General features: G+C 43.6%; 1 protein-coding gene and 1 non-coding gene across 2 annotated transcripts in view; one reads left to right on the top strand and one right to left on the bottom strand.

Moving 5' to 3' along the window:
* The window catches only part of NVL (nuclear VCP like), a 99,681-nt gene that overhangs the window by 37,543 nt on the left and 34,931 nt on the right, over nucleotides 1-27,207 (top strand). Inside the window, exons 15-18 of the mRNA XM_049776439.1 lie at nucleotides 743-847; nucleotides 7,903-7,965; nucleotides 9,937-10,056; nucleotides 16,446-16,545. Coding sequence (XP_049632396.1) covers nucleotides 743-847; nucleotides 7,903-7,965; nucleotides 9,937-10,056; nucleotides 16,446-16,545 — 388 coding nt within the window. The remainder of the gene's footprint in view (nucleotides 1-742; nucleotides 848-7,902; nucleotides 7,966-9,936; nucleotides 10,057-16,445; nucleotides 16,546-27,207) is intronic.
* Nucleotides 5,982-6,084, bottom strand: LOC126015366 (U6 spliceosomal RNA). The gene has a single exon (XR_007498233.1). It is a non-coding gene; the product is annotated as a U6 spliceosomal RNA (small nuclear RNA).

The following is a 27,207-nucleotide window of genomic DNA, read 5'->3' as shown; positions in this document are numbered from 1 at the left end:
TCCCCCTATCCCTCCCCCCACACCCTCCCTCCCTCCCAGGCTCCCCGAATTCTCCCTCCTCTCCCAACACACACCCTCCCAGGCACTCCTCCCTCTCTCTCTCTCCACACACACACATACTCTCTCTTTCTCTCTCTCCCAGGCTCCCCGAATTCTACACACACACACACACACACACACACACACAAGTGAATTTCTCAAGACCTTGGATTTAATTGTACCTTATGTTTACACTGTATGCTGAACACTTTATTCTGTTTTATGTTTTTGTTGTTGTTGTTGTTGTTTTTGGGTCAAACCCGGCAGTGCTCAGGGGTTACTCCTGGTTTCATGCTGAGAAATCGCTCCTGGCAGGCTCAGGGGACCATATGGGATGCCGGGATTCAAACCGATGACCTTCTGCATGAAAGGCAAACACCTTACCTTCATGCTATCTCAGAGCGAGAGCACAGTGGGCACAGTTTGCCTTGCAGGAGGCCTATCCAGAATAGACCTTGGTTCATCCCCCGTGTCCCTTATGGTCCCCTGAGCCAGAAGTGATTTCTGAGCGCATAGCCAGGAGTAACCCCTGAGCGTCACAGGGTATGCCCCCCCCAAAAAAAAAAGAAAAAGAAAAAGGAAAAGGAAACAATCTTTTTTTTTTTTTTAATTTTTTTTTTGTTTTGTTTTTTTTTGTTTTTTTTTTTAGGAAACAATCTTTATATGCAGTGTAAAATGGACATTTGCACTTTCTTTTTTCTAGGCACCAGTTCGTAACCCGGATCAGTTCAAAGCTCTTGGATTAGTGACTCCTGCTGGCGTTCTTCTTGCTGGGCCTCCTGGCTGTGGGAAAACACTATTGGCAAAGGTTTGGTCAATGTTATTGGGCTTTTTGTTTTGAGGGGTGGTGCATGCCCTATAGTACTCAGGAGCTATTTCTGGCTTGGGTCTACTTGGGTCTACTGGTGCACAGGGAGAGGGTAAGGAGGGGGAGGAATACAAGAGCAGTTCATGTGCTGTCAGCTTTCAAACCCAAGCTTCCTGTATACTAAGCCTATACAGAGCCTCTGAGCCTTAGAAGTTTTACTTCTTTGTTCCAAGGCAAGGATATTACTGATTTGAGAGTATAATAAAAATCAGGGAGTATATTTACAAATATATGTACTTGGGGTTTGGGCCACATCCTGCAGTTTGCTAAGTTTACTCCTTGCTCTATGCTCAGGGCTCATCCCAGGTAGGGACCCTTTGTGGTATCTGGAATCGAACTAGGCTTGGTTGCATGCAAGGCAGGCACTTAACTGTTGTTCTCTCATTCTCCAGACTTCAAAATTAGCATTTTTATCAATGTAGCAAGTCATTTGACTCCTGAGTAAATATCAGATATCCCTAATACCAGTTTATATGAGCACATGTATGTACATTTATTTGCATTTTTATTTCTGTTGCCAAGTTTCCTTCATGCTTCCTATAGTACAACTGAATGTGATAGCTGTGAAGGAGTTTGTTAGAGTGGGGGACACTAGTTTGCTGGTCTACATTTTTCCATAACAGTTTTCAAATAATGGCCAGAGGGGAGTCCTTCCTCTAATGTGAACTCACCATGTGTTTGCAGTTCTGGCACCTGGGCCCTTATTAATTCCTGTGCCTGCCTTTTCTCAGACTTTTCCAGGTAGAAAGGAGATAGCCAGTTGCTGGAAAGATAGCACAGCGGTAGGGCATTTGCCTTGCACACAGCTGACCTAGGACGAACCTGGGTTTAATTCCTGGCATCCCTTATGGTCCCCCAAGCCTGCCAGGAGCAATTTCTGAGTGTAGAGCCAGGAGTAACCCCTGAGCACCGCCTGTGTGACCCCAAAACAAAATCAAAAAATAAATAGAAAGATAGCTGTCTTGGAGAATTTGAAATAATTAGGTAACTTGTATAAATATAAAATATATAGTCCTGGTTTGGGGTGAGGCCTTTCTCTGCACAGTGCCTTTACCCCTTTCGCTGGCAGGTCTGAAGGCACAGGATAACAGCATGGCACAAGAGCGATAGAACAGTAGTAAGGTGTTTGCCTTGCACACGGCTGCCCAGGATGGACCTGGGTCTCGATCTCCAGCGTCCCATATGGTCCCCTGAGCCAGGAATGATTTCTGAGTGCATAGTCAGGAGTAACACCTGAGGGTCACTGGGTGTGGCCCAGAAACAAAAACAAAGCAAACAAACAAGAAGACATAATCACAAGCAGTCAGAGTTTCATTGGAGTCATGTCCCTAACCGCTAAGCCTTTTTTAACCTCTAAGCCTTTTCCAAGCAGCTCCCTTTCAGCTGCCCTCCATCTTCCTAGCTCCTTTTCTTTTGCTTCCCTTCCTCCCAGGCAACATCTTTATTCCAAACCTCAGATCCCCTCCCTGGAGTAGGAGAGTCTGACTATCTAAGTGATATTAAAATCTGGCATTGGGGAAGGGTAACCTCACACATCGCTCTCTGTCTTAAAAAAAAAATGACAAAAGTTATAAAGCTTTTGTTTTCCTGTTCTCCAAAGCATCAAAGTTTAAGTTGTACATAATTCCTCTCAAAACAATCAGCCTTTTCCATATCGTATACTTATCACAAATTTTGACTTCTTTTTTTTTCCTAGACTTCTCTGAGCATTAGAACTTTTCTGCAGATACACTTATCCAAGTTCCTTTTCATAAACTCTAAACAAAATCACAAGAACATTTCTGCAGATAATGCAGTTTGAAAATAGGCTTCTACATAAGATACAATAAAACGTCATAGCAAGTGGGAAACATTTACTAGGATACCTGAGAACTTTTGAAACTCTTAACATGCATTTCCCCAGAATTGTGCAAACTAATTTCAAACCACTCAAGTTAGATACAAAGTTATCTGTTTGCAGGTTAGAACAAAACAGTGAGATCCATACAGATAAGACACCTTTTAATCTTCAAGGCAATGACCTATGCAAATAGGGTTAAGAGATTAACCTGAAACACAGTTAAGATGCAGGAGGTTTTGAAAATCAGCTTCTCCATTGGGCTTCTCTAGGACTGTGTTCTCCATCTTTTTCTTCTTCATCATGATGTCCAGACACCAGTGAACTGGGGCCGATTCCCCAGGGTGTGCAGGCTGGCCTTGTGGCTTTAGCTCCTCAGAATCATGGGCCATGGCTAGGGCTTCCTGGGCTGGGGCCTCTGCCATGCGTCTGGGAGCTTAGAGCAGCTGAAGTCTTCTGGGCCTGAATTCGGATTGGGAGCTGCCAGTCTTCATCCTGCTGCTAGTCCACCATCAATATTTTTGTTTTTGTTTTGGTTTTTTTTTTGGGGGGGGTCACACCCAGCAGTGCTCAGGGGTTACTACTGGATCTACACTCAGAAACCACTCCTGGGGCCGGAGAGATAGCACAGTAGTGTTTGCCTTGCAAGATACCGACCCAGAACCTAAGGTGGTTGGTTCAAATCCCGGTGTCCCATATGGTCCCCCGTGCCTGCCAGGAGCTATTTCTGAGCAGATAGACAGGAGTAACCCCTTAGCACTGCCGGGTGTGGCCCAAAAACCGAAAAAAGAAAAAAGATATCACTCCTGGCAGGCTTGGAGGATCATATGGGATGCTGGGATTCGAACCTCCTTCCTTTTTGCATCTAAGGCAAATGCCCTACCACTGTGCTATCTCTCTGGCCCCGCGGGGGGGGGGGGCACCCCCACAATCAATGAAGCTTTTTATCTTCCTGGATTTTTTTTTTTTTTTTTTTGGTTTTTGGGCCACACCCGGTAACGCTCAGGGGTTACTCCTGGCTATGTGCTCAGAAGTTGCTCCTGGCTTGGGGGACCATATGGGACACCGGGGGATCGAACTGCGGTCCGTCCAAGGCTAGCGCAGGCAAGGCAGGCACCTTACCTTTAGCGCCACCGCCCGGCCCATCTTCCTGGATTTTTTCCAATCAGTGATCTCTATAAATTTCTGCAGATTGGGAGGCCATGGTCCTTGGAAAAGGCACCTTTTGTAGAAGAAAGGTCTCCTAGGCCTCTGGGGGGGAGGGTGCTCCAAGTTTTCAGCTCTCCTCCCTTCTCTATCTGTTTTACCGCCTGAAAGGGTCTCTCCATGTTCAGATCAGGTGACACATGCTCCGACATTTTGGGCTCTCCACTTTCAGTCCAGTTTAAGAAAGCCATGACAAGCCACCCTAGGGTCAAAGCACTCACCATCGTTGAGGTCTTCTCGGGTTCTCAGGTCCTTTCCCCATATGTGCTACCATTTGTTGTATTAATATAAAATATAAGGTTCTAGGTTTGTGTGAGGCCTTCTCTGCACAGTTGCCTTTACCCCTTCCACTGGCAGGTCTGAAGGCGCAGGGTAATGGCATAGAAATAATCATAGGCAGTCAGTTATAGTTTCATCAGAGACAGCTTGCCTTATTTATGGCCCTATTCGCCATGTGCATTTCCTCTATACTAAGCCTTTTCCAAGCAGCTCCCTTTCAGCTGCCCTCCATCTTCCTTGCTCCTTTTCTTCTGCTCCCCTTTCCTCCCAGGCAACACCTTTATTCCAAATCTCAGACGCCCCCCCCCCCCAGGTGTGGGTAGGTCTGACTAGCCAGCTGATATTAACATATGGCACTGGGGAGGGGTAGCCTCAAAGGTAACATTAAAATATATAGCTTGGGGGCCGGGCGGTGGCGCAAGAGGTGAGTTGCCTGCCTTGCCTGCGCTAGCCTTGGATGGACCACAGTTCGATCCCCCGGCGTCCCATATGGTCCCCCAAGCCAGGAGCAACTTCTGAGCTCATAGCCAGGAGTAACCCCTGAGCGTTACCGGGTGTGACCCAAAAACCAAAAAAAAAAAAAAAATTATATATATATATATATATATATATATATATATATATATATAGCTTGGTGCCAGAGAGATAGCATGGAGGTAGGTCATTTGCCTTGCCATGCAGAGGACAGTAGTTAGAATCCCGGCATCCCATATAATCCCCCGAGCCTGCCAGGAGCGATTTCTGAGCATAGATCCAGGAGTAACCCCTGAGCACCGCCGGGTGTGACCCAAACCCCCCCCCCCAAATATATATATATATATATATATAATATATATACATATTAATATATATATATATAATATAAAATATCATAGCTTAACTTTTCTAGTCTTTTTCCACTACTCAGACCCCATCCCCCTTCCCGTCCTCTACTCCATGCCAACTTGGGTACATCATTGGGTTCGAACATTTTTCTGGTATCTGACCATTTAGCATTGACTCTTTTATGAATTCCATGTATGAACTTCACAGCTCACTGGATCCTTGAAGTTCAGGCTTTATATTACATGTATCTGTATCAGCTTCTGTGGCCACTGAACCTACTATCCCCAGTCCCCTGTGTGAGAGAGCATCTTGCCCTGAGCTGGAGTATGTCCTTGAAATCCTAGATTTGATTCCTGGCATCCCATATGGTCCCCCCAGCTACTGCCAGGGGTGATCCCTGGGTGTAGAACCAGGAGTCACCCCTGAGCACCGCCAGTATAGGCCAAAAATAAACAAATGAGCAAAGCACAAAATAAAGGCATATGATTCTGGAGCAAACAAGTTAAAACTCAAGATGTCTAATAAAACTGAAAGAGAGACCAGAGTGACAGCACAGCAGGTAGAGTGTTTGCCTTGTGCACGGCCGACCTGGGTTCGATCTCTGGCATCCCATTTGGTCTCCTGATCCTGCCAGGAGTTACTTCTGAGAGCCTCCTAAAAACAAACTGAAAGAATCATGAAGGTCATTAAGTCCTCTGAAACTGTATAGTGTTTAAGCAAGCAGCTTTGATTCTGAAAAACAAAGTGCTTGTTGTATTTTCATTTAGAGATAGAGATTTCTGCCAATTTTAGGAACTATACTTGAGGAAGTGGGGGGTTGCCTTTCACCTACCTCTGGGAAGGATTTTTTTTGTTTAAATATGGAAGAGGAAGTGGGGGGTTGCCTTTCACCTACCTCTGGGAAGGATTTTTTTTTTTGTTTGTTTAAATATGGAAGAACACTTCACGAATTTGTGTGTCATTCTTGTGCAAGGGCCATGCTAATCTCTGTACGATTCCAGTTTTAGTATATGTGCTGCCAAAGCAGCACTGAAAAGGATTTTTAAGGTGTCGAAATGTCAACTGTCTTGCTGAAGATGTTGAAATCCTGATGTGAGTCATACGTTGCTGTTTGAGAATCCTGACTCTACTTAGACTGTTGAGTGAGAGGTTGTGAAGTTAGGAAACTTGCACTGGGAAAGAAAAAGTTTTTTTTTTTTTTTGGAGAAAGATTTAGATAGATGATTCCATATTGAGTAAGTTTTGCATGACAGAGCCTGCATGCATGCATTTGTTCAAGTATGTTTTGAGCTTTTTAGTCTGCCAGAAATGTCTGAGGTGATTGGGATAAGCTAGTGAACAAGAGATCTTCTCTATTAGAATTAATGGTCTATTTGAAGAGAAAAGCAGTAGAAAAAAAGAACAATGAAAACTGCATATTACGCTAAATTATGATTGAAATAAGATTGTTGGAATAGATTAATGGATTTTGAGGTGGGTTATTTTAGACATGGTGTTCCTTGGACTAGAGACCGTATAGCTTAAAATGCTTGCCTTGCATGCTGCTGCCCCCTTTCACACCCTGGCATCATATATAATCCTCAAGGCAGGGTCAGAAGTAAGTGCTGAGCACTGCCAGGGATGTGCCCAAAATAGTAACATGAAAAAGTTGCCTAAAGAGAAGAGACTTCCAGATAGAGCAGCAGTTGTAAAATACCTTAAGGAGGAAAGGACTGGGTCGGATCAATAGCACAGTGGTAAGGCGTTGGCCTTGCACGTGGCCAACACAGAACAGACCCTTGTTCGAATCTCGACATCTAATATGGCTCCCTGAGCCTGCCAGGAGTGACTTCTGAGCATAGAGCCAGGAGTAACTCCTGAGTGCTGCCAGGTATGACTCAAAAACAAAAACAAGGGCCCGGAGAGATAGCACAGCGGCGTGATCCAGGACCAAAGGTGGTTGGTTCGAATCCCGGTGTCCCATATGGTCCCCCGTGCCTGCCAGGAGCTATTTCTGAGCAGACAGCCAGGAGTAACCCCTCAGCAATGCCGGGTGTGGCCCCCCAAAAAAAGAAACAAACAAAAAAAACAAAAACAAAAAAAAGGAAGGAAAGGACTTGAGTTTATGAACCAGTAGCTGGACTTAGTCTAAGACATTGCACTTATTTCAAATTATTGCTTGAAGATAAATGAGAGACCTCTTCGAATCTGATTTATGTATATGTGTGTGTGTGTGTGTGTGTGTGTGTGTGTGTGTGTGTGTGTGTGTGTGTGTGTGTGTGTGTGTTAAATCCTCAGCACCACATATTATCCCCCCATACCTGAGCATAGCCAGTTGTGTTCCCAACAAAATAAAAAATTAAACAATTGCAATTAGGGCTACATATTTATTTATTAACTTAAATATCTTTGGAGCCGGGATAGTAGTGCAGCAGGTAGGGTGCTTGCCTTGTACATGGATGATTTGGATTTGATTCCCAGATCCTGTTCCTGCCATGAGTATCTCTTAACACAGAGCCAGGAAGGAGTTAGCCCTGAACACTACTGAGTGTAGACCGAAAACCAGACAAAAAATTAAAACCATAGTATCCTTTGTTAACAAGCATTTGTGTAAATATTTTGTGTCATTTTCATTTGGTTTCTAGTTTTAGTAATTCTTGGAACATTTATGTTTACTTCCTTTGCTTTCCTTTTTTATCCATTTCTCTTTTTTCTGCTTATCTTCTCTCCTAGTTAGAAAGAATTAACTCTAAAAGGGAATGGGGGGGATGATATATAAACAGAGAGAGTATTTGCATTGTCACAAACCACTGTCACTATTACTTTATTGCAAGTTTGTCTGACTTGTGTTTTTGTTTACTCTTACCAGGCTATTGCAAATGAATCTGGACTAAATTTCTTATCTGTCAAGGGCCCTGAGTTACTAAATATGGTAAGTTTTATGGCCTTTGTCATTTATTTTGATTAAGGTGAAGTAGTGGTCATCGAAGCTACAGAATAAGAGATCTTTAGAGCTTTAGCAGCAAGAGTTATGGCATTTTGGTAAAGCTGTGATTAGCCCAGGGAGCTATCTCTGTTGGTCGAGTGCATACTTGGTTGAGTTGAGTCCCCAGTACCAGCCCCATGAGGCTGAACATTTGTCTGGAGTGACTCCTGGCACACCAAGCTCTGCTGGATGTTGGAAAATATTGAACGTTGTTTTGCCGAACTTATTGTGTGTTTGGAGTATGTATGTGCTTTGTAATGAAGTTTACAAATGGAACTAATTACAAGAATTGACTTTTTTTGGTGGAGGAGAGGAGAGGAGAGGAGAGGAGAGGAGAAGAGAGGAGATTTAATCCACTTCTAGTAAAGCATAGGACTCACTCCTGGCACTGCTTGAGAACTGTATGTGGTGCCAGGTCTGGAACCAGCGTTGGCCAAGGTGCAAGCTCCCAAGTCCAACTGTTACTATTTAAAATGTTTACTTTGTTACCTGTTTTTGTTTGTTTGTTTGTTTGTTTTGGTTTTTGGGCCACACCCGGTAACGCTCAGGGGTTACTCCTGGCTATGCGCTCAGAAGTTGCTCCTGGCTTGGGGGACCATATGGGACACTGGGGGATCGAACCTCGGTCCATCCAAGGGTAGCGCAGGCAAGGCAGGCACCTTACCTTTAGCGCCACCGCCCGGCCCCTTTGTTACGTGTTTTTGTGGAAAACCTTACATACATTGTTTTTAGAAACCTGATGAAATATGAATCGTTTGGGCCCGGAGAGATAGCACAGCGGTGTTTGCCTTGCAAGCAGCTGATCCAGGACCAAAGGTGGTTGGTTGGAATCCCGGTGTCCCATATGGTCTCCAGTGCCTGCCAGGAGCTATTTCTGAGCAGACAGCCAGGAGTAACCCCTGAGCACCTCTGGGTGTGGGTCGTCCCCCCCAAGAAAAAAGAAATATGAATCATTTCCTTTGATTCATTGATGATGATGTGTGTCGGTTTGGGGGGGGAGTGTATAACTCAAATAGCTGCGTCTGACAGCTGAGGAGTGCCGGTGAGTCTAGATTGTTCATTGGTCCAGTGTCCTTGCACTATTATTATATGCATAATCAGTTAAGTATTAATAAATAAAAATATTTTTAAGGGATTGAAGAGATAGTTCAGGAGGTCAGACACTTCTTGCCTTGCTGTTTCAGCTGTCCCTGGCTTGATCCCCAGGACTGCATATGTTCCCCTCAGCACTGCCAGGGGTCACTCCTGAGCACAGGGCCAGTAATAGTCTTTGAGCACCATTGGATGTGTTCCAACCATTCCTCCCCTCAACCCCTCAAAAATTACTTTGGGGAAAATAACTCATTAAAGAGCTATATAACCACGTCTTTCTACATTTAGTTTTACATCTTAAATTTAAGAATTTGAATCTGGGCCTGAGCTATAGCATAGTGGTAGGGTGTTTGCCTCGCACATAGAAAGACGGCAGTTCGAATCCCAGCATCCCATATGGTCCCCCGAGCCTGCTAGGAGCAATTTCTGAGCGTAGAGCCAAGAGTAACTCCTGAACGCTTTCGGGTGTGACCCAAAACCAAAAAAAAAAAAAAAGAATTTGAATTTGATGGAGTGAGAGTGATAGCATATCAGGCTAATGTAGTGCAACATGGTACTTTACCAAGCTGCTCCTCCTGTTTGTGGGTACCTGATTTCTGAAGCCAGCACCCCGTTCTGGCGCCCACCTGCTGGCTCCTTCCTGCCCTCTTGTTCTCCCTCCCCCAGATTTTGTTTTCATGTAAATGACTAATAAACTACTCTTCTCCCCCACCAAAAAATTGCTTTATATATATACACTGACATATAGAGTCATCTTTTAAAACTTGTTTCATTTTGATATGTTTAAACTCAACATTGAGCTTATCTCATTTCCGTTTTATTTAGTATGTTGGTGAGAGTGAGCGAGCTGTGCGGCAGGTTTTTCAGCGGGCTAAGAACTCATCACCCTGCGTGATATTCTTCGATGAAGTGGATGCTTTATGCCCTCGAAGATCGGACCGCGAGGTAGATGTTAAAATGAATTTATAGAACTTTCTCAGTACCAGGAAGTTGTTATAACTTCCTGTAATTATTATAGAGTCATCTCTTGCAGTCACTGAAAAAAAAATCTTTTTTTGGGGGGGGTCACACCCAGCAGCGCTCAGGGGTTACTCCTGGCTCTGCTCTCAGAAATTGCTCTTGGCAGGCTCAGAGAACCATATGGGATGCTGGAAATTGAACCTGGGTCCGTCCCAGGTTGGCTGTGTGAAAGGCAGATGCCCTACTACTGTGCTATCACTCTGCCCTAGTCTTTTTTTTTTTTTTTTTTTTGGTTTTTGGGCCACACCCGGTAACACTCAGGGGTTACTCCTGGCTATGTGCTCAGAAGTTGCTCCTGGCTTGGGGGACCATATGGGACACCGGGGGATCGAACCGCGGTCCGTCCAAGGCTAGCGCAGGCAAGGCAGGCGCACCTTACCTTTAGCGCCACCGCCCGGCCCCATGCCCTAGTCTTAAGAACCTATTAAAATGAAGAAAATTGGGCCAGAACAATAGCACGGCAGTAGGGTGTTTGCCTCGCACGCAGCAGACCCAAGTTCTATCCCCAGTATTTCATATCTGAGCTCAGAGCCAGTTATAACCCCTGAGTGCCACCAGGTGTGGCCGCAAAACAAAACCAAATAGGTTCCTAAGAACAAACCAAATGTAATACACTAAAGAGGCTTATGAGATATGCTCTAAGCTATGTATGATCCCATTATGCAAGGAAAGATGTAAAGTTGGTCTGTGTTGAGTACATGATTTTCACTGCACTGAGTCATAGCTTAGGAATCTCATACATTCAATACCAGAGACAGTTGTCATTGGGAGTGTTATTATACAAGTGTGTGTGTGTGGAGCAGAACAGAACATTCTGTAAAGACTGTATAACCAGGGGCCGGAGAGATAGCATGGAGGTGGGGTGTTTGCCTTCCATGCAGGTCATTGATTTGAATCCGGCATTCCATCTGGTCCCCCGAGACTGCCAGGAGCGATTTCTGAACACAGAGCCAGGAGTAAACCCTGAGCACTGCTGGGTGTGACCCAAAACAAAAAACAACAACAACAACAAAAATGTATAACTATACCTGGAGAAACACTGCTGGGGTTGACATGCTTTGTATACCACCACCAGCAAAGTAAAATCTGTCTTCCTCTTTCTATATCGGGGTCCTCAAACTTTTTAAACAGGGGTCCAGTTCACTGACCCTCAGAACATTGGAGGGTCTGACTATAGTAAAAACAAAACTTATGAACAAATTCTTATGCACACTGCATATATCTTATTTTGCAATGTAGAAACAAAACAGATAGAAATACAATATGTGGCCATAGTTTGAGGACCACTTTAATCTATATAGTTTCTCAGGTTTTTTCCTTGCTGAGATAGAATAATTACTTGAGGGTGGGGGGAAGAAACATCTGGCAGTGCTCAGAAATTAATCCTGGCCTGCTTGGGGGATCATATGGGATAAAGGGGATCAAACCCAGTTCAGCCACACTCAGGGAAAAATACACTATCCACTGTTCTATTGCTTCAGCCCCTGAGGTAGAATGATTTTTATTTAACCACTGCTTTATACCTTCAGTCTGGATGATTCTTTTCATTTTCTTTCTTTTTGGCAGGGGGAGGGTAGGGTCATACCTGGTTCAGGGGTGACTTCTGACTCTGTGGTCAAAAATCGCACCTGGCAGGCTCAGGGGACCATATGGGATGCCGGGATTTGAACCACCGTCCTTCTGCATGGAAGGCAAACACCTTACCTCCATGCTATATCTCCGGTCCCCTCTTTTCATTCTCTAAGGAGAGTCGTGATACTTTATTTTCTTTTCAGACCCAAAAAAGTCTTCCATAGTGTTACAGCCCTTAAGATAGACTTGGATGGTGGATGGAGGCCTTTGTTCTTAGGCCCTGGCCACATGACTCCATCCCCCATTAACCGGCTGGTCTGGGTCCAGGAAAGTGAAGGGTATTGAATTCACTCACAGGCAGGCTTCCAGAGAGATAACATCTTTAGTTAGCCCTAGCCAACAGATGTGGCTGCTAACTATTTACGCATTCAGCCCTTCATTCTCGCTTCTCCCTCAGCCATAGCTCTCCATTCAGGTAAATGCCAATTCCTCTCCATCCTGGCCAAAGACCAAAAGACCCTAATCCCTTGGCCCAAAGGCCTTATCTAACCTTCCCAAGACCACTCCCAGGAATGGGAGGGGTCTTGCAGGTAAGGTTACATGTAATATCCAGGTGGAGTCACATCTTCCCCTTCTCTGAAATATAAATGAAGCTTTTATAATCCTGACCCCGTCTTTAGCCAAAGGCGGGTAATATTTCCAAAGCAACAACATAATAAAGTGAAAATTAATATGCCAGCCCTTTTTAAAAACATAACATTTCTGCAAAATATACCATACATCTGTAACTTAAAATTTTCTTAATGCTTTTTTACCAAGCACCATCCCGGAACTTTCATGTCTCTATACCTTATAATACTATATAAACTATTTCTTGGGGGAACTTTTCGTTCCTATAAACTTTTCCTAAACGCAAGTACTACAGCAAAAAATGCAGAACATACATTTTAAAAACAGGCTCAATACATTAAAATATACAGTAGAACATTATACCAATGGAAACATTAACTATGGAAAACAATAAAGCACATTAAATTAGCAAGAACATGACTTAGATTAAATTAGATGCAGGCGGTTATTTTTTATTTTTATTTTTTTTTGGTTTTTGGGCCACACCCGTTTGACACTCAGGGGTTACTGCTGGCTATGTTCTCAGAAATCGCTCCTGGTTTGGGGGGACCATATGGGACGTCGGGGGATCGAACCGCGGTCCGTCCTATGGTAGGCTTGCAAGGCAGACACCTTACCTCTAGCGCCACCTTCCTGGCCCCAGCAGGCGGTTATTTTTTAAGATCTTTAAATGGGCTAAGCTGTATTACTCCACTTTTAAAAAATTTTTAAACCACTAACTAACTAAAACATCTCATCACCAACTATGTGTAAAATATGTGACTACCCTTCACCTAAAACTGTAAGTCCAGACGCGGTTTTACTGCATGGAGTTTCAGCCTGTGCAGGCAGGTCCTTTTGCACGTTTCACCTTTTTGATCTGGAGGGCTTTTGTTTTTTCCATGTGCTGTTTCCCAGAGCAGAGCTGAGCCAAGCTGAGCCGCATGCGTTGCCGCTTTTGGGCTGATTAGGAGCTTTTTGTTTCCTTTTTGCAGCAGGACTGGCGTTGTTTGCTGATTGCAGTTGCCTTTCTCCCCTTTGGGCAGCACTTTGGAAGCAGGTCCCGCTGCCACAGCCGCTGCATCTTCTTAGCCATAGCTTCTTCGCAGGGCACTTCTGGATGTCCAGAGTTCAAAGTGATTTAAACTAAAAGTCCAGTCTGAAATTTTTAAAGTTGAAGTCCATTTTTTAGGCTGAAGGTCATGATTCAGTAAATCAGTCCATTTAGATAAACTTTTTCTTCTTGGTATTTTTCCAACCAAAGCCTTTTATCAGTCTCTGAGGAGGCTGAAATCTTTGGAAAAAAGGATTTTTGTTTTTGTTTTTGGGCCACAACCGGCAGTGCTCAGGGGTTACTCCTGGCTGTCTGCTCAGAAATAGCTCCTGGCAGGCACGGGGGACCATATGGGACACCAGGATTCCAACCAACCACCTTTGGTCCTGGATCGGCTGCTTGCCTCTCTGGGCCGGAAAAAAGGATTTTAGGCAACAAAGTTTCAGTTCTTAGCCATGGATGGGGGTGATCCAAGTTTCATCTCCCCTGTTTCAGTTGCCCTCCTGCCCCTAGAAGGGTTGTCGGCCATATTTGAAAATGGTTCCATGTGGCCGAATGTTTTGGGCTGACTCCATCTTAAAAGAGCCTAAATCAAACAAGAGCAGAAATCTCACCATCATCGCTGTTTTCTTGGGTCCAGGATTCAGGTCAGAGTTCAGGCGCCAGTTGTAGAGTTCCGGGATGGTGCTTGGTAAAAAAGCATTAAGAAAATTTTAAGTTACAGATGTATGGTATATTTTGCAGAAATGTTATGTTTTTGAAAAGGGCTGGTATGTTAATTTTCACTTTATTACGTTGTTGCTTTGGAAATATTACCTGCCTTTGGCTAAAGGCGGGGTCAGAATTACAAAAGCTCATTTATATTGCAGAGAAGGGGGAGATATGACTCCACCCTGGATTTAGGTGTATCTACCTGAGACCCGCCCATTCCTGGGAGTGGTTTTAGGAAGGTTAGATAAGGCCTTTGGGCCAAGGGATTAGGGCTTTTTGGTCTTTGCCTGAATGGAGAGGAATTGGCATTTACCTGAATGGAGAGCTATGGCTGAAGGAGAAGTGAGAATGCAGGGCTGAATGCGTAAATAGTTAGCAGCCACATCTGTTGGGTAGGGCTAAGTAAAGATGTTATCTCTCTGAAAACCTGCCTGTGAGTGAGTGCAATATCCTCGCTTTCCTGGACCCAGACCCGCTGGTTAATGGGGTATGGAGCCATGTGGCCCGGGCCTAATGACAAATGCCTCCATTCACCATCCAAGCCCATCGTAAGGGCTGCTTTTCTACAGTCTTCTACCTTTTATTAGTTAAATAAAACCCAAAAACTGTGTAACATGTAGCAGAAGCATATAGTGTATCAAATATTTTTTTTACAGAAATTAATCAGAAGGGGCCGGAAAGATAGCATGGAGGTAGAGCTGTTTGCCTTGTGTGTTGAGTAATGGTGGTTCGAATTCCAGCATCCCATATGGGCCCCTGAGCGCTGCCAGGTGTGACCTCCCCCCCCCCCAAAAAAAAAACCCAAAAAAAAACAAAAGAAAAGAAATTAATCAGTAAAAGCAGCCAAAGAGATAGTACAACATATGGTCCACCAGTGTAGCATCAGGAGTAAGCACTGACTACCCACAGGTGGAATTAAAAAAAATAAAGCAAAAGCAAAAAATAAATTGATCATTTAAACACATTATCTTTTTTTTTTTTTTTTGTGGTTTTTGGGTCACACCCGGCAGTGCTCAGGGGTTATTCCTGGCTCCAGGCTCAGAAATTGCTCCTGGCAGGCACGGGGGACCATATGGGATGCCAGGATTCGAACCGATGACCTCCTGCATGAAAGGCAAATGCCTTACCTCCATGCTATCTCTCCGGTCCCACATTATCTTTTTTTTAATTATTTTATTTATTTATTATTTATTTTGGTTTTTGGGTCACACTTGGCAACGCTCAGGGGTTATTCCTGGCTCTACACTCAGAAATCACTCCTGGCAGGTTCAGGGGACCATATGGAATGCCGGGATTTGAACCACCGTCCTTCTGCATGCAAGGCCTTACCTCCGTGCTATCTCTCTGGCCCCAAAACACATTATCTTGCATTTAAATATACTTGTTGTAGAAAGGCATTAATGACAAAAAAGAAAAACACAATTCAGGGGTCTAGAGTGATAGTACATTAAGTAGGGTGGTTGCCTTGCATGCAACAGACCTGGGATTGATCCTTGGCATCCCATATAGTTCTCTGAGCATTGCCATGAGTAATTCATGGGCACAGACCCAGGAGTAACTCGTGAGTATCACTGAATGTGGCCCCTCAAAAACAAAAACCAAAAAGGAACAGTATTAATTTTTCCCATTTCATGTTTTCAAAAGTCTCTGTGATTGAGCTATTTGCCAACCCCCTCAACTTTCTCTTGGTTGTGACCCAAGATAGCCATATGCTGTTCTGTATTCTCCAAGGAAAGAGATACCCTTTCATTGTCTAGCAGAGAGCTCTGGCACATCTGATACCCCAGTGAATCTGGCCTGGCATGCAAAAGGTGAATCTAAATTTGCCCAGAGGGAAGTTCATTGTAGTTGTGAGATCTTTGAATAACTGGTTGCATGAGGCTTTAGGATCAGCTTGATATAAGACTGAATTTCATCTCTTCCTTTATCTTTCTGTGAGACCTTGGACAAATAATTAGCCTCTTTTACTTTTGTTTCCTCGTGTAAATTGTGATTAGTAGCCGGATAATACTGGAAGCATACTGTTGAAAAATATCTTTTGCATAACACCTACATTTAGAAATTCAAAAAAAGTCAGCCCTCTCTTTTGACAAAAACTTTCATTTAAATGGGCAGCTTTTTGTTTTATTTTTGTTTGAAGCACACTCAGCAAAGCTCAGGGGTAACTCCTGACTCTACACTCAAAGAATTATTTCTTGTAGTGGACCATATGGGAACCATATGAATTGCCGGAGATCAAAGACAGGTCAGCTGTTGAAAGCCAGGCGTCGAACCTGCGATGCTCAGTGGTTTGTTTTGTATTTTAAAAATTGGTGCTGTTCTTTTCTTTTGATTAGTAGCTGAAGGACCTGTATTGACTTCTTTTCAGACAGGGGCCAGTGTCCGTGTAGTAAATCAACTTCTCACAGAGATGGATGGTCTGGAAACACGCCAGCAGGTTTTTATCATGGCAGCCACTAACAGGCCAGGTAAGAGCATAGAATTACATAACAATTGAGTCTTAAAAACTTCCAGCATTCAAAACTGATTTAATGACATTCATCCTAGTAAAAGAAGACTAGGTGTGGGAAATCCCTTTATGGTTTATAATTTGAAATAAAGGCATACTAAAAACTACTATATATATATATATATATTTTTTTTTTTTTTTTTTTTTTTTTGTGTGTGTGTGTGTGTGGTTTTTGGGTCACACCCGGCAGTGCTCAGGGATTATTCCTGGCTCCAGGCTCAGAAATTGTTCCTGGCAGGCACGGGGGACCATATGGGACGCCGGGATTCGAACCGATGACCTCCTGCATGAAAGGCAAACGCCTTACCTCCATGCTATCTCTCCGGCCCCTTATATTTTTTTTTAAGCTTTTTGTTTTGTTTTGTTTTGTTTTTGGGTCACACTCGGCAGCGTTCAGGAATTACTCCTGGCTCTACACTCAGAAATTGCTCCTGGCAGGCTTGGGGGACCTTATGGGATGCCGGGATTCGAACCACCGTCGTTCTGCATGCAAGGCAACGCCCTACTTCCATGCTATCTCTCTGGCCCCCTGGGTATTGATCTTTTGTTTTGTTTTGTTTTTTGATTTTTGGGCCACACCCGGTAACGTTCAGGGGCTACTCCTGGCTATGTGCTCAGAAGTTGCTCCTGGCTTGGGGGACCATATGGGACACCGGGGGATCGAACCGCGGTCCCTCCAAGGTTAGCGCAGGCAAGGCAGGCACCTTACCTTTAGTGCCACCACCCGGCCCCGGGTATTGATCTTTTAAAATTATTGGTCCTTAGTACAAGGTTGGGCTAAAATTGATTGTAGTTCAAAAAGTCTTAAAACTCGAGCCTGGCATAGCTGCACTTAAGTTCACAGCAAAGCTAATTTACAGTTAATTTCTAAACCAGACTTTGGATTCTGACAGTATCAGGATTATTCTAGAAGAAAATTTGAACATATTTCAGATTTGTATAGAATCACATTTTTATACATTTTTGTTTTGTTTTGTCTTTTGCTTTTCGGTCACACCCGGCAGTGCTCAGGGGTTACTCCTGGCTCTACGCTCAGAAATCGCTCCTGGCAGGCTCAGGGGATATATGGGACGCTGGGATTCGAACCACTGACCTTCTGCATGAGAGGCAAACGCCTTACCTCCATGCTATCTCTCCGGCCTCAGATTGTATAGAATCACATTTTACTTAAGTATAGTAGGTTATAAGCTGATTGCCTTTAATTCTGTAATAATTGCTCATATCTTTGAATGTTCTTAATATTTTTTCATACAAGCTTATTGTGAATGCTTTGGGGGGGGGTTGGGTCACACCTGGCAGCACTCAGGTGTTACTCCTGGCTTCACGCTTAGAAATCGCTCCTAGCAGGCTTGGGGGACCATATGGGATGCCGGGATTCGAACCATTAACCTTCTGCACACGAGGCAAATGCCATACCTCCATGCTATCTCTCCAGCTCGCTTTTTTTTTTTTTTTTTTGAACCTTTGACGGTTCTCAGGGCTTACACTCAGGCATCACTCCTAGCGAGGCTTGAGGGATCATGAGGGATGCCATGGACTGAACCCAAGTCACCTGCATGCAGGGCAAGCTCCTTATCTGCATCTCAGGCCCCATAAACTTTTATTATCAGTAGGGAAAAAACCCAGGTAATTTTTTTTTTGGGGGGGGGGTCACACCCGGCAGTGCTTAGGGGTTACTCCTGGCTCTATGCTCAGAAATCGCCCCTGGCAGGCACAGGGGACCATATGGGATGCTGGGATTCAAACCACTGTCCTTCTGCATGAAAGGCAAACGCCTTACCTCCATGCTATCTCTCCGGCCCCAGGGTAATTTAAAGGTCATTTATTTTTGTACCACACGTGGCAGTGCTCAGGGATTACTCCTAGTATAAGTTCAGGAAGTATTCCTGGTTTTGCTCAGATCTTTGAATTTGTTACAGATGCTTCATGTTATTCTTTCGTTTGTTTTATTTTGGAGCTACACCTTGGTGCTTGCTCAAGGGTTATTTCTGGCAGGACTCATGGGATTTGAGTATATAGGATGCTGTGGATCAAATCCAGGTCAGCTGCATGAAAGGCAGGCTCTACCTGATGTACTGATCATCAGTATTTTCTTAGTCAGGAAATTTAGAACCAATTGTTATACTCTGTTTTGTCTTTTGCCAGCGATGAGAGTGGCAGGTGTAAAGTGAAGAGATGAATCAGGGGTTAGGGCCTTGTGTTATATGCAGCTGACCCAGGTGCTATACCATCACCACATGGTCCATTGAGCACTGGTTGGGTGTGATGCCCTAAGCCCAGAGCCAGGGAGTAGTCCCCCAGACACCACTTCCCCCATCTTCTCACCCAGTATAAAAGAATGTCAAGTGATACCATCACATATTTCCTGTAGGTTTGTTCTTTGTAGCAGTATAAAGGTATTTCAATGGCTTGGAGAGAGAGAGTAGCAGCAGGTAAGTTGCTTGCTTTGCACAGCCTGATCCAGAATTGATCCCACACCTTGATATGTTCTCTGGAGTGATTTCCTTAGTGCAACAGGGCCAAGAATAGCCCCAGAGTGGCTGCCGGATGTGTACCCCACCATTCCTCCCCATAAAATAAGTGTTCTGGGCCACAGAGGTAGCACAGTGGTAGTGGTGGTTGGACTTGCACGTGGCCAACCCAGGGCAGACCCAGGTTTGATTGCCAGTATCCCATATGGTTTCTTAACCTGCAAGAGGACGATTTCTAAGCACAGAGCCAGGAGTGACCCCTGAGAGCTGCCAGGTGTGACCAAAAAACCAAAAGGGGGTGGGGCGGGATACAAAGTTGCATTTGCCTTTGCAAGCAGCCAACCCAGAACCTAAGGTGGTTGGTTCGAATCCTGTGTCCCATATGGTCCCCCCGTGCCTGCCAGGAATTATTTCTGAGCTGATACCAGGAGTAACCCTGAGCGCTGCCGGGGTTGTCCTCCCCCCCAAAAAAGAAATGTTTACGTGGTTCTATATCTTTATCAGGTTGTATGTACATTATCTGTTCTATTCGCTGTATACTATGCCATGATATCCTGGTTTGGTTGTTTATAACTTGTTCTTCCTTGGCTTGAACAAATTCCTTGTGGGCCAGTGTGGAGTGGATAGTACAGAAGTAGGACCCCTCTGCTCCTTGCATGCGCTTACCTAGTTTGGATCCCTGGCTCCCATCTGGTTTCCTGAGCACTACTAGGAGTTGATCTGTTGAGTGCAGAGGCAACAACAAAATTCCTTCTTCAGGGACCAAAGTGAGGAGTAGGTGGGTAAAAGTGCTTGCCTTGCATGTGTCTGTACCCAGATTCAGTATCCTAGAGTTACCTGGATTATGGAAGGAACTCATAAATCTCAGCAATGAGAAAACATGAGATGGCTGAAGAGTTAAGTAGATGCTTGACCTAAAATACAGAAGGCAGATAAGCATGTGGAAATTCTCCACGGCAGTGTGCTACTGGGGAAGTGGAAACAAATAGGTACCAGTTACAAAAATCACACAAAAATGCCCAAGTTGGTCTATAAGGTAGCAGCATATCCATGACCTTGCATGGAGCTGGGTAGAAGTGCAAGTGTGCTACAGTCTCTCTCAACGGCAGTTTGGCACTGGACTATATGTACTCGTGCTTTAGGTTTTTTAACTGTAATTGTGGATTTTTCTTTCTCTTTTCAGTTTCTGTCAGATTTACTCAGATATTTTTGCAATTGTGTCATGCTTCCATATTTAGAATGTGATTAATGGGCTGAAAAGATAGTATAAGCAGTCAGGGAGGCACTCGGTCCTTTAGGCACCTTCAAGGGTGGTCTCTGATCACTGCAGTGTATTGTTGATAACCAAATAAAAGAAAACTAGGGTCTATTTCTTGACATTTCCATTCTTTTTGTTTGATTGTTTTGGCTTTTGGGCCACACCCAGTCTCAGGAAACCTATATATGATGCTTGGAATCAAACCCAGGTCAACCGTGTGTTAAGACAAGGAAAAAACGTTCTACCCATTGTGCTACCATTCCTGGCTCCCAAACTCTTGTTTCCCTTTTTTTTTGTTTTTGTTTTTGGGGTCACACCCAACGATGCTCAGGGATTACTCCTGGCTCTGTGTTCAGAAATCACTTCCTGCCAGGCATGGGGGACCATATGGGATGTGGGATTTGAACCACCTTCTGTTCTGGATCGGCTTTGTGCAAGGTAAACGCTATCTCTCTGGCTCCAGCAAACTGTTTTCTCTTTCTTTCTTTCTTTCTTTCTTTCTTTCTTTCTTTCTTTCTTTCTTTCTTTCTTTCTTTCTTTCTTTCTTTCTTTCTTTCTTTTCTTTCTTTCTTTCTTTCTTTCTTTCTTTCTTTCTTTCTTTCTTCTTTCTTTTCTTCTTTCTTTCTTCTTTCTTTCTTTCTTTCTTTCTTTCTTTTTTCTTTTCTTTCTTTCTTTCTTTCTTCTTTCTTCTCTCTTTTCTTTTTTCTTTCTTTCTTTCTTCTTCTTCCTTTCCTTCCTTCCTTCCTTCCTTCCTTCCTTCCTTCCTTCCTTCCTTCCTTCCTTCCTTCCTTCCTTCCTTCCTTCCGTCCTTCCGTCCTTCCTTCCTTTCTCTCTCTCTCTCTCTCTCTCTCTCTCCTTCCTTCCTTCCCTCCCTCTCTCTCTCTCTCTTTCTTTCTTTCTTTCTTTCTTTCTTTCTTTCTTTTCTTCTTTCTTTCTTATCTTTTTCTTTCTTTTTTCTTTCTTCTTCTTCTTTCTTTTCTTTTTCTTTCTTTCTTTCTCTCCTTTCTCTCTCTCTCTTTCTCTCTCTCTTTCTTTCTCTCTCTTTCTTCTCTCTTTCTTTCTCTCTCTCTTTCTATCTTCATCTTTCTTCTTTCTCTCTCTCTCTCTTCTTTTTCTTTTCTTTTTTTCTTCTTTCTTCTTTTTTTTTTGGTGTTTTTTGTTTTTTGTTTTGGCCACACCCATTGACGTTCAGGGATTACTACTGGCTATGTGCTCAGAAATCGCTCCTGGCGTGGGGGGACTATATGGGATGCTGGGGATCAAACTGCAGTCCGTCCTAGGCTAGTGCTTGCAAGGCACTTTAACCTCTAATGCCACCGCTCCAGCCCCAAACTGTTGTTTCTTGACTCAGTGGTACAGTCCTTGCATGTGTGAGACCCTGAGTTGATTCCTGGAGCCACCAAAAATTTCACTTTGGGGGCCGGGCGGTGGCGCAAGAGGTAAGGGTGCCTGCCTTACCTGCGCTGTCCTAGGGACGGACCTAAGGGTTCGATCCCCTCGGTGTCCCATATGGTCCCCCAAGCCAGGAGCGACTTCTGAGCGCATAGCCAGGAGTAACCCCTGAGCGTCACCGGGTGGTGGCCCAAAAGAAACAAAAAAAAAAAAAAAAATTTCACTTTGTGGTCTACCTTTGTTTGCTCACTATTGTTTTTCTCTCTCATAGTTTTCTTTCCTCTGATTTGTTTTATTTGCTGTTGATGTAGTCATTCCTGTTTTATTTTTTTAATTAATCTTTTCATGGCATATAGTTTTGTACCCATTTACTCTAAGCTCATGTTTGAAATGAGCTTCTTGTAAACAACATGAAAAAAGGTGGGTTTTTTTGTTTGTTTGTTTGTTTTTGGTTTTTGGGCTGTGCCCAGCGGCACCCAGGTTTACTCCTGGCTCTATCGCTCAGCAAATCGTTCCTGGCAGTCTCGGGGACCATATAGGGATGCCGGGAATGCAAACCTGGGTTTTGTCCCAAGTCGGCCGCATGCAAGGCAAACATCCTACTGCTGTGCTATCTCTTCAGCCCCGAAAATTATTTTATTTATTTAATTATTTTAGTCTTGGCAGTGCTCAGAGGCTACTCCTGGCTAAGTGTTCCTTTCTTCTGTTTAGGGGACTATTGAAGAATCAAACCCAGACTGCCTGCATGCAAACTGTGCTCCAATCCACTGATCTGAGATCTCTCCAGCCCTATTTTCATTTTGTTTTTTGGTTTTATTTCTGTTTTGTGGGCTGTTCCTGGATTTTGGTCAGGTGCTACTCCTAGCTTTGTGCTCAGAGAGATTATTCCTGACAGGTTCAGGAGACTGCAAGATGCTGGGGTTTGAATCTGGTTTTGCTGCGTGTACCCACAGCACTGTATCTGTTATCTCTCTAGGGCCCTTTCCATTTTCTCATTTATTTATGTGATTATTGTTTTTGTTTTTGTTTTTGTTTTTTCTGCCACATCCGATGACCGAATGTGGGTTACTTCTAGCTACATGCTCGAGAAATCGCTCCTGACTTAGGGGACTGTATAGGACACCAGGGGATGGAACCTCGATTCGTCCTAGGCTAGCGTGGCCAAGGCAGACGTTTATACAACGCCAAACCAGGTTCAGTCTGAGTGCTGAGGCCAGGTATGAGCCCCAAAAACGCTAAGGAAAAAAAAAGGTTATTTTTCTTTCTGGGGTTTCAGTGATAGTACAGCTTGTAGAGCTTTTGCCTTGCACACAGCTGACCTAGGTTTGATCACCTGCAACCCATATAGTCCCCTGAGCATCACCAGGTATGACCCAAAACCCAAGACAAAACAAACTAACACTGGGCAAAAGGTTTGCAGTTTACTGAGAAAGAGAGTACCTGGAAAGAAGTAGTTTTCTTTCAGATCTGAAATCTCAAAGGAAGCAAAAGTAAATTTATTGCATTTTCTACACAACTCTATATTAATGAAATTCATTAGTAATAAGAACCAGATTCTTGGGGCATTCGATGAATATTTTACCTTGTTATGCTTTCCGTTTGCCCTATGAGAAAACCAGCATCATAGACACATATTAATTACTGTGACAAAAACTCAAGGTCAGATCATTGAGATTATATTACTTGCTCAAGGATACATAGCTAATAAGTAGTGAAACAGATTTGGATCTCAGTCTCTTCTGGTTCCAAAAAAAATCCTAATTATATTGTAGATGTTTTCTAACCACTGTAATAAGTTCACCCTACGTTATATCATGTATCATGACAGTAAATCTATTCTGCTTTTAGTAAGATAATTGGCTGGTTGTTTTGAAATTAGCCTCTAATATAAACAGGTTTTTTTTTTTTTTTTTTTTTGGTTTTTGAGTCACACCCAGCAGCGCTCAGGGGTTCCTCCTGGCTCCACACTCAGAAAATCGCTCCTGCAGGCTCGGGGAAACCATATGGGATGCCGGGATTTGTTTTTTTGGGGGTTGGGGGGTCAGACCCCAGCTCAGGGGGTCACTCCTGGCTCCACGCTCAGAAATCACCCCTGGCAGGCACGGGGGACCATATGGGAAGCCAGGATTCGAATCACCATCCTTCGCCAGCATACAAGGCAAACACCTTAATCTCCATGCTATTTCTCCGGCCCCAGATGTGAGATTTGAACCAATGACCTTCTGCATGAAAGGCAAACACCTTACCTCCATGATATCTCTGGCCCATAAACAGGTTTTATTTCAGGACTTGTCTTTACTGCCAGCCTTGCCAGCCTTTCCCTTCTCCAACCTTTATTTTTCTACGAGATGAAATATTTTCCCTCAGGTTTTTTTTCTTATTTGTTTTTGTTTGGGGGCCATATCTGGTAGTACTTCGGGATTTACTACTGGCTCTGTGAACTATATCTGTCCCTTTTAGTTAATATTTCTTAAATGTCCTTACTTCACTCTCACCTGATTGAGTGTGTCATGTAAATTTTAGAATTAACAGTATTCTAGAAGTGAACTACTTCCTGTGCTCAATGAGAGGAGGTTAATGAGTTCCTTATAAAGGAGCTGTTCTTTTAAGCTTCTTCTACAGATTTTACATTCTCAAGCTTAATAGCATCTCCTATAAAGGAAACTCTTGGTTGTCTTTTGGGGAAAAAACTTGCATAACAGATAGGGGTTATAAAACCTAAATAGGGGCCCGGAGAGATAGCACAGCGGCGTTTGCCTTGCAATCAGCCGATCCAGGACCAAAGGTGGTTGGTTCGAATCCCGGTGTCCCATATGGTCCCCCGTGCTTGCCAGGAGCTATTTCTGAGCAGACAGCCAGGAGTAACCCCTGAGCATCGCTGGGTATGGCCCAAAAACCAAAAAAAAAAAAGTTAAAAAAAAATAATAAATAAAACCTAAATAGTCACACCAGCTGTTGACTTTACTCACCACTCAGTTTGTTTCCTACCAGAAGCATTGTAGTATCCAGAAAAGATTTCTGGCTCTCTTCATGACTCAGTTGGAAATGCAGATAAATCATGCCATGTATGTTGTGCTAGGCAAGGATTCAATCTGCAAGGGTTTTTTTTTTTTTTTTTTTTTTTTTGGGGGGGGGGAGCAATACCTGGCAGTGCTCCTGAGTTTCTCCTGGCTTTTGCATTCAGGAATTACTCCTAGTGAGTGAGTGTAAGGGACCATATGGATGCCAGGATTGAAGACCATCAGCCATGTGCAAGGAAAGTGCCCTACTGACTATGCTAAGGCTCCAGCCCCAGATCTGCAGTTTAATTATTGAAATTTTTTTCTATTTTAGGGTTTCTAGCCCTTTTAGTTCTTAAAATTTATTTTTCAGTATAATAGTTGGAAATGAGCACTCTAGAAAAGAATTGAGGGCTGAAAGGAGGTAAAGTTGGTGTTTAGAAGGGAAAAAGGAGAGGGAGAGAGAGTCAAGAGGGGGTGGGGTCTGCCATAGAGGCAGGCAGTGGAGAGGTTGGGAAGCAAACTGAGGACATTGGTGGTGGGAAGTGTGCACCGGTGAAGGGATGTTGGACCTTATATGACTGAAAACTCAGACATGAATAACTTTGTAACTGATTGAACCAAAAATTTATCTAAAAAAATAATTGTTATATGGATGGGTGGATAACATAGATAACTTATCCCCCCAAATATTTAGGATCCAGAAAGATAATATAGTGGGTAAGGTGTACAAGTTTGATCCTCAACACCCCATATGGATCCCTTACACCACCAGGAGTGATCCCTGAGCAGAGAGCTAGGAGGAAGCCCTGAGCACTGCCAGCTGTGGCCCATAAGCAGAAACAAAATTTATTTCCTTATAGATGATATGCAGTTACTTAAGTTCCAAGTAGAATGTAGTGTTCCTTCCTTTTCTTATCTGAATAGCCTTGGAACATGGTTAAAATGTTCCATGGAACCTTACCATCCTTGAAGATAATTGAACAATGAATCAATGCCATAGTCCGGCTGTGTGTCTTGCCTGTTGACACAGTCCTCCCTTTTCAAATGAACTAGGTTCCTGGAATTGTTTCTGCTGATTTCAGGTACCTTGGTACTGAGCCGAGCTTGCTAAGTATTTGGTCAGTGAATCATGAGACCTGTTACTGTTTCATCAAGGTGTTCTGTGTGGCTTTCTCAAGCAGTCCAATGTTTGTGCCAAGGCTTTCCTGCCCCAGTTTTTTTTTCCTTCCCCGAATTCTCATTATAACACCATGATTTACTAAATTGTTCATAATTCAGTCCTTTCAGATTTTAAATATTCAAACACCAATCCTGCTAGTGTGACCTTCCTTCCACCAGTGTCTCCAGTCTTCTTCTCACAATGATATCCTGGTTCCAAGCACACTCAAATTTACTTCATATTTCTTGTTACAACACAAAGGCTAATGGACATATCAAAAATTAGATCAACACAGGTCAATTTGAAACGATTGTTGTATTTCATCATGGTGTTACTAAAGGCATTGTCTGAAGATTTACTGGGCTGTGGGTGGTTCTAGTTGAACTTCTGTGTTAATATTTTTTGGGGCTCATTGGGCTTGCTAGATTTCTATGTAACTTTCCCGTCAGATTTTCTGATACTACGACTGAAGCAACATTACTATAAAATCTTAAAGTGGTGGTGTGCAGTCCAGGATTTATAGATCTGATATAAATTTGGTGACTGGGCAGTTTGACAACATTAAGTTGTGGAACTAGACCATTTCTGTCAGAGGGTGTAGGGTATGGTTTGGGGCTGCTTTAATTTATGCAGCGAGGGGAGTCTGCCCCCAGCCCTTTCTGAAAAGTGCCACAAAGGGATCAGCACTTGGAAAATCACAAGGGTTTGGGGAGCTATGCTGAGAACTGTGGATAAAGACCCATATATAGATATATATCACTTGAATGACAAATAGAATTTCTTGTAACTCACAGTTTTTCACTTTGTGTGTATATGCACCATACTTGGCAGTGCTCAGGTCTTAACTCCTGGTTTTGTGCTCTGGAATCACTCCTGATGGTGTTCAGGGACCAAATGGAGTTATGGGATGCTGAAGATTGAACCAATGTCAGACTCATGCATGAAAAGGCTTTACGGGCCCAGAGAGATAGCACAGTGGTGTTTGCCTTGCAAGCAGCCGATCCAGGACCAAAGGTGGTTGGTTCGAATCCCTGTGTCCCATATGGTCCCCCGTGCCTGCCAGGAGCTATTTCTGAGCAGACAGCCAGGAGTAACCCCTGAGCACTGCCGGGTGTGACCCAAAAACCAAAAAAAAAAAAGAAAAGAAAAGAAAAGGCTTTACTTGCTGTACCATCTCTATCCCCTCACTTCCTGATCTCTAGATGTATAGACTTCTAGACTATAAACCTACTCTAAGGATATGGAGGTTTTTTTGGCAGGTGGAAGGAGTGGATGGGCAGGTTGGGCATTACTTCTGGCTGTGCCAGGGGCCAAACAAACATCGGCAATTTACTGGACA

This window comes from Suncus etruscus, chromosome 7, assembly GCF_024139225.1.
Source record: "Suncus etruscus isolate mSunEtr1 chromosome 7, mSunEtr1.pri.cur, whole genome shotgun sequence".
Taxonomy (NCBI): domain Eukaryota; kingdom Metazoa; phylum Chordata; class Mammalia; order Eulipotyphla; family Soricidae; genus Suncus; species Suncus etruscus.
This window is presented reverse-complemented; position numbering and strand designations above follow the sequence as displayed.